This window comes from Aplysia californica, unplaced genomic scaffold (genome assembly GCF_000002075.1).
Source record: "Aplysia californica isolate F4 #8 unplaced genomic scaffold, AplCal3.0 scaffold00068, whole genome shotgun sequence".
NCBI classification, from domain to species: domain Eukaryota; kingdom Metazoa; phylum Mollusca; class Gastropoda; order Aplysiida; family Aplysiidae; genus Aplysia; species Aplysia californica.
Window position 1 is genome coordinate 1,828,699 of NW_004797338.1, and position 7,331 is coordinate 1,836,029.

The following is a 7,331-nucleotide window of genomic DNA, read 5'->3' on the forward strand; positions in this document are numbered from 1 at the left end:
ATGGTAACGGTACAAATACTGAGGGTAATTTGCCATTTACAAAAAAAAATTTCATTCAGATATCTAGATTCTAGATATAATGTTTCTCATGATAGTCGGCCGTGGCAAGCTGGAAAATAATAAGGGGGTGTGGAATAAGCGGGGGGTGCGCAAAAAACTGAAATGTAATAAGTGTGTGTGTGTGGAGGGGGGGGGGGGAATTGGAAACTGTCCTCTTCATATTTTATTTTTGGAAACCCCTTTGGACACCAAATGACAGATTTCGGCTTCAAATTTCACCCAGTGTCTGCAATTGCTCTATTAGATTTTAAATATTCTAAGACACAGAGCATGACAGCAGCTGAACTGAATGATTTTAAACCCCATATTTGTGTTTTCTAGATGACGTTTATGGCAGTGACATGTGGTGTATCTGGGACAAGTGCTGACAGTCGCAAAAACCTGGCACACACCATTACGTCCAACAGCTGGCGTGAGGACAAGGTTGTTTGGCATGTCACTTCAGAGTGTGCCTCCAATGTCTACGAAACAATGAACAGCATCAACAGATACAATTCAGGTAAGTTTTCCTGTGGCCAGGTTATCAGAGTGACATCAGTGATACCGTCACTGATTTGATTATTAGCCTTCTATTGAAAATGTCAAACTATATTATGATGACTGGATGCAATATTCTGACAAATGCCGTTTTGCAAATTGACGTTTGGCGGAGTCTCGCACGCAGCCATCAATTTGATAGTGTGTCAAGAAGGGCATCTTCTGTTTAATCAGTTCAAGCCCTGTAATCTCCCCACCCCTAATTAAAAATTAAAAGAAATTGAAACAAAATAACAGAAAAACAATAAAAAATCAAGTTTAAACCCAGTGCCAGTAGAACTGGGGAATTTTGATCGTACTTTTGCTGTTTTGGATGCGTGACACTTTTGGTCATCACTTCCTCTGGTGTCATACTTTTTAACACTCAGGCTTCTGCTCAAAACCATTCTTTCCGACAGAATTTTACTATTATAATGTAGATGATTCAAGTATTGTAATGATAAGTTATGATAATGTTGCTGTTTTTCTTGATCCTGTAGCCTTTGAGCAGATTGTGTGCTTAGTATAAGACTCATCCATATGCAATTTTACATGTTGACTTTAGACCGTCTTACACTGTGCAGTTGAGATGCTCTTCTGACGAGTAAGTTATAATGGTAACATACTCTAGAGAATTTGGCTTTGCTTATTCAGGTCAGAAATTTGAGGCTGAGAGTGTGCGGGAGAAGTACATGGACCTTACAGAGGTGCTGGGAATTGCAGGAGTGCCCACCTTTCTCTTTATCCACCCTGATGGTGAGTTGTCTGCTTTCTTCTCTTTGACTAGAGAAGAAAGGGATTTTTTTGTACCCTGTATAAACTTTTCACTTGTGCACAATTTGTCAAAACCGTCTTTTTTTCTCTTCTCTCATGAATGCCTTAGACACACATGGATGTTTCTTAGAAAAAGAACATAGCTTACATTGCTGTGAATAAAAATGAAGCTTATTTAAGACTATTTAATCCCCCCCCCCTCTCCTTTTTTTCCCCACTTCTTTCATGGTCCTCTCTTTCTCCCACAAATGTTTGTGGCTTCACACTTTGAAAAATACTCTCAACATACCCGTCTGACATGATACAGGCAGCAGATCTCTGTTTTTTATCCTGGGTTGTAGTGTATGTGACTGGCTAGCATGGAAACATATTAAAAAGAGACGTATAGGAAAATACTTGGCTGTGTGCAACATGGAGCAGAGAAAAAGTATTTCAATTTCAGTGGTGTGCGTTGTTTTTACTTTCAGGTCACATTGCTTGGCATGGCCGCTACTGTGCCTTTGACTATGCAGCGTTCGATGCCTTTATGCGATGCACCAAGAGTGAAGTGGTGCGCCAACCGTGCCCCGTGTTCAACTGTGACCTGTGTAAGAGTGACACGACTGTGGATGAGGATGCCATGAGTATGTTTTTCTCCAAACTTTGTGTTTATCTTGATTGCAGTGAACTCAGTCTATATTAATTTTTTTTTTATAACAGATTTTTTGTATGACTTTTATGGAACACACATATTTTTTATCAGTCAGCAAACCATCCTGTTGAAAAACCAAATGCTACATCTCCAAATTGAACCATTCTGTATTAAGAAGAACTTTACATTTCAACCAAAACTAAAAATATTTTGACATAATGACCACCATCGTGTGGAAAATCATTAATAGTTTGATATATGATAATGATGAAAGTCTTTACCTCGAGAGTCTATTTAATATAATCATGATGAAAGCCTTTACCTCAAGAGTCCATTTATTATACAAACGACGAATGTGTATTCCTCAAGAGTCCATATTTGAATTCATTCATTTGAGATACTTATGCCTTTATCTCACTGAAGGTTTTTTTCATTAAAACAGTATTTTCTCTATGCTAAGATTCCTAGTGCTGTTAGGCAAGTACGATACTCAAGGTTTCATCTTCCTGAAATTTGCAATGTATTAAAAAAATTATAAAGTTCAACAAAATTGACTCTTGGGTCCCTATTTTTTGTTTAGGTTATCTAAGTATTGACTAAATTAATACATGCCAGTTTCCTCCATCACTAAAAATTCACATTGTCACTCTGTTGTTCACAGCTCTTCAGATGCCTCATTTGAGTTCATCTCAGACACGATCTGCCGCAACCCGCGCTGCCTCGCCTGACAGTATGGACATGGGCTCTCGTCCAGACATGAAATATGCAGCTCTCAGTGGCTACACCGATAATGTCACTGGCACTGAGCGTGTCTTTGTGTCCCCGAAGGCTCGACCAAAGAGTCCCAAAGTGCGAAGGAAACGCAGCAACATATCTGTTAACAAGCGGCCGTACTCCGCATCGGGCGCATCTGCTGCTCTGGATCGCTCACCTTATCTAGCTTGTGTTGCTCCTCACATACACCAACCGCACACAGTGAAAACTAGGCCTGCAAGTGCAAAGAAACTGATACATTATGTGTAGTCGACATAGTATACGTTTCTTTCTCCATTTGGAATTTGTTAAAATAAATATGGAGTATACCTGAGATAAGTATTTTGTTAAGCTGGAAAAAGCAAACGAATTCTGTGTAATCTGTAGTCACAGAGAAAGTAGGATGGCTGATTTTTATCATTCATATTGCTTTTTGGAAGAACACGATAAATTCAATTAATGTTGGGAGATAATTGCAGACACATCTGAAAAATCATTACTATACTCATGGAACAAGAGAGACGATTAAATTTTTGGAAGCATTTATCGCACTATGCCAGAACATCACAGTCTCTTTGGTAGTATACCTTGTCTGTTATCACTAAGGCTCACCGCTTAGTTTGACAATCATTGTGTGTTTTCTTATAAAGATTAGCAAAGGCGCAGACTATAACGCCCATCTGTATGTATCTATATTTTGCATAATGACAAAAGTCTATTCAATATTTGTTTCAATTCATAATTTTACAGAGCTTCATACAAACACCAAAAAAGCCAAGGATTTTCATTTGAAAGTTCAAAGGTTGTGACTTTTTTTTTACGTTCCCATTCATTAGCAGGGGTGTGTTCCCCGCATTTAGTCAGTCTTTGCAAGGTGAAGCTGAAGGCTTCTGTTGAACACACCATAAATACTACTTGAAAGCTCATGTTCTCATCCTGTCACTGTTGTATTATTTAGCTGTATATGCATTCCTAGAGAGCAGATAAAATTATATTTTCTACCATCTGTTCTACTGCTGAGGATATTATTACTCTATATTATTATTATGACTTCTAAGTGCCAATGAACAATATTTTTTTTAGTGACCCTCTGTATGTTTCTGCATAAACTGTATTTTATGACATGAACATGATTCGTTGTTCGTTCTCTTGTCAACTCTTGTGATAAATTCTCAATTGACCAGGAAAATTAAAAACTGGGCTTATGATTGTTTCACTGAGGAGAAATATTTCTTTTCCTTTTTCTTGTCTCATGTCTGTGCTTTCTCTCCCCTGTGCTGTAAGAATCTGCTGTATTTGTGCCTTACTAACCGACTGCCTCCAAATCCAAAGCTGTGCAGTGTAAGCACCATGAGTCCCTCTCTGGTAAGAATTGAGTCCAGGGGGAAAAAGTAGGTCATGTCAAGGTTTGTTGTGATGCTTTTGTAAATTTATTAAATAAATTAAATATCCCGAGATGAAGTGCAGTGAGAAGGAGGGAGAAAGAGAGCCCACCAGAACTTCTCGTTTGCAAGAAAGAACTGGGCAGGAAATCACTGTTCTTACGATGGAGTGTATCCCTATTCAATTGTTGTTGTTTTTTGCTTGATACCATGGACAAAACCTATGGGTTTGAGTTTGATCCGTTATATATATATACACTGTAATACTTTAATTACTACTACTACTACTACTACTATATAATGGTTCCGTATATTCACATTTGAGTATCAAAATCAAAATATTTGTTTACGATGATTGTCTTTTGCAATTATCTCGTGTTAATCACTAACATGACCATCACCATTTTATCAATTCTATGTTTCCTTTTTAAAGTGACTTTTAAATCCTAGGTTGAAAAACCTTGACTTGTATTTTTTACGTGATATTTCAAGACAGCTGTGATACAAAAATTAACATAGTGGTGACCTTTTTGCTGAGATCTTTGTATATTGTATATATACATATATGGCTTTACATGCAGACAAGATGTGTGTGTGTGTGTGTGTGTTAGCCTGTAGGGATTTTTCTATCTATACATTTTACACGTATTTTGCTGACACTCAAGTTTACTAATTACGTAAATCACTGCATCACTTTTACTGTACTTTTTATTTCTCCATTTTTTTTTTGGCACCGACATGACGGACAAACTGTTAATCTGGAGACCATCTTTAATGTTGTTGAATTTTTGTTAACTTTTTAAAAACTTATGCAGAACAGATGATGGACTCATATTTGTCTGTGATAAACAAAACTAGAACACTTTAAGTCACAAAACTTTCTATGTGTTTTGGCTACATATTTATTTTTCATGCACCGAAAATAATATTCTGATTCTTACTGTCTGTTGTCATTTCTTGCATTATATAAGATTTTAAAATATAACTGCCTCTGTCAAAATGAAAAACTGTTCGAAAATGATAAAAGGTACAAACAGATTTTAAATCGAAGCATACTTTTTACAAAATGTTGGCTTCTTATTCACTTTCTGTGTGGGTCACTAATTGTCACACAATAACAGTACCAGAGTACCCTTTCTTCAGCATGTCCAAAAATTGACTTGGGTATTTATCTTGAACAGATGACAAATGTATTCTCTAATGTTCTCTTGTTAGTTTATATATATATATATATATATTGTTACATACTTAGATTGAGGAAGTTCTATCTTCGTGTTTTGATCAAACTGAGGCATACGCGACAAACTACTTCTACCATAGTAGCAGCATCAAACAGATTGTTTGAAAAAAGTTTTCTCTCATTAAAATTTGTTCAAGTTACAGGCATGAAAATTATAAAATACACAGCATGGGTTTGGAAACTCCTCATTCTAAGAGTGTGTGGTGCTAAGCTGGAAGGAGGCAGATGTTGAATCCTCCTACTGTGTAAGAATGCCCTGACAACTGATGATGCACGTCGCTTCCTGTAGACATTCTGACTAATCTGATTTTTCAATATTTTCAAGTTGACAGAGGCTTTCTTTGTTTTCCCCTTCTTGGCCCTTCTACTTGTACTACCCATGTCCTCGAATTCCCAGTGAAAAACTGCAAATTGTAATTCTTTTAATCACTTTTAGAGAATAAAATATCTAATTATAGTAGGACTGTGTTGTTTTGAAGTTTATGTAGACTGTTTTACAGTACAAAATCAACGTTTTGATAAATGTTAATGATATTGATAGAGATCTGTGCAGAACAGGCATTGCGGAATCCAGGAGACATCAGGTAGTTAACAGGAAATTTTTCAGTCGAAGGTGTTGCAAGTCTTCAATCTGAGGAACACAATGAAGCCCCCCCCCCCCTAAAAAAAACCCAACATCTTTATGCAGATAAGCCAACTTCTTTTTCATGTGCCCCTGTGAAGGAAGGAAACAATTGGACAATGGGTGCTCCAACAAGAACGGATCATTCTAGTACAAATTCACGGTCAACTGTGCCAGTACCATGCTAAAAGGCTATCCAGGGAACCCTTTTGGAGTGTGTTGTTTAAGTTCTAAAGTTCTCTCAATGGGCTGGGCCCTATCCTATCAGAAGCTACATCAAAGGTAACACCTTTTAAGTTTTAGTAGAGGTTTTACGGAACTCACAACTGCATAAGGTCATATGACTGCAAGAAGATTAGAGTTTGTTTTAGTAAGAGTTTTACGGCACTTGCAACACAATAAGGTCGTATAAATGCCGAAGATTAGAAGTGTTACAAAAGAGCAACAAACACAAAAAAGAAAGAGGGGAGATAAAGACGATAGATGTTTGAAAGGAAAGAAGAAGCAAACCACACCAGAGCACCCGCCAACCACCCACAGAAGATTAGAGGTGTTACAAGAGAGTAACAAACATAAAAAAGAAGAAGGGGAGATAAGGACAATAAGATGTTTGATAGGAAAGAAGAAGCAAACCACACCAGCACACCCGCCAACCACCCACTCACCTTTTAAATAACTACTTTGCCAAAACAATATCAAGAGGTTAGCCCAGGATATGGAAATGTGGAAAGTGTTTATTCGCTGCCTATACCCTGATCCAGGATGAGCAAAGCATGGATGATGATGCCAAAAGGAGCTTTAAATCAGAACAAGCTATTGTAGCCAACTACATTTCTGCCGTAAGCTGACAAAACGCGTTTTTTCATTTTGGCACCAATATATTTGTTTATTTGCTAATTCGAAAGCCTGATCAGTTCTCCTACTTGTGTGAACAAATCAAATTCAAACTGTTACTAGTTTTTGAATAACTTAGAATTCAAATTTTGGAATGACTCTATTCTTAAATGATACACTGACAAAAAAAACTGTTCTTCAAAACTTCTCTGTTAGTTCGGCACTTGCAACACAAGTAGGTCATGTTTAGGTGTCAAAGAACAGAGGTTTTACTAGAATAAAATACAAAGAAAAAGAGGAGGAAAGATAAAAATGACAAATGTTTGATAGGAAAGAAGGAGCAAATTACACCAGAGCACCCACCAACTACCCACTAACTATACTAGTACTAGACTCTCAAGAAGAGATGTATTTTCTATAGGTACTTTCTGTTTCGCAAATTCAACAGTGCACTCATGAGTCTTTTGGTCTGATTTATTTAGGACCTAGAACCTTCACTCAGATATTAAGCGCAATATT

General features: G+C 37.1%; 1 protein-coding gene across 3 annotated transcripts in view; it reads left to right on the forward strand.

Annotated features, from left to right (window-relative positions):
• The window catches only part of LOC101845075, a 119,298-nt gene extending 113,482 nt beyond the window's left edge, over window positions 1-5,816 (forward strand). For all 3 annotated transcript variants that reach the window (XM_013079939.2, XM_013079941.2, XM_013079940.2), the window contains 4 exons: window positions 382-559; window positions 1,231-1,332; window positions 1,818-1,973; window positions 2,643-5,816. In XM_013079939.2, coding sequence (XP_012935393.1) covers window positions 382-559; window positions 1,231-1,332; window positions 1,818-1,973; window positions 2,643-3,004 — 798 coding nt within the window. In that variant the 3' untranslated portion in view covers window positions 3,005-5,816. The remainder of the gene's footprint in view (window positions 1-381; window positions 560-1,230; window positions 1,333-1,817; window positions 1,974-2,642) is intronic.
• The last annotated feature ends 1,515 nt before the right edge of the window (window positions 5,817-7,331 follow it).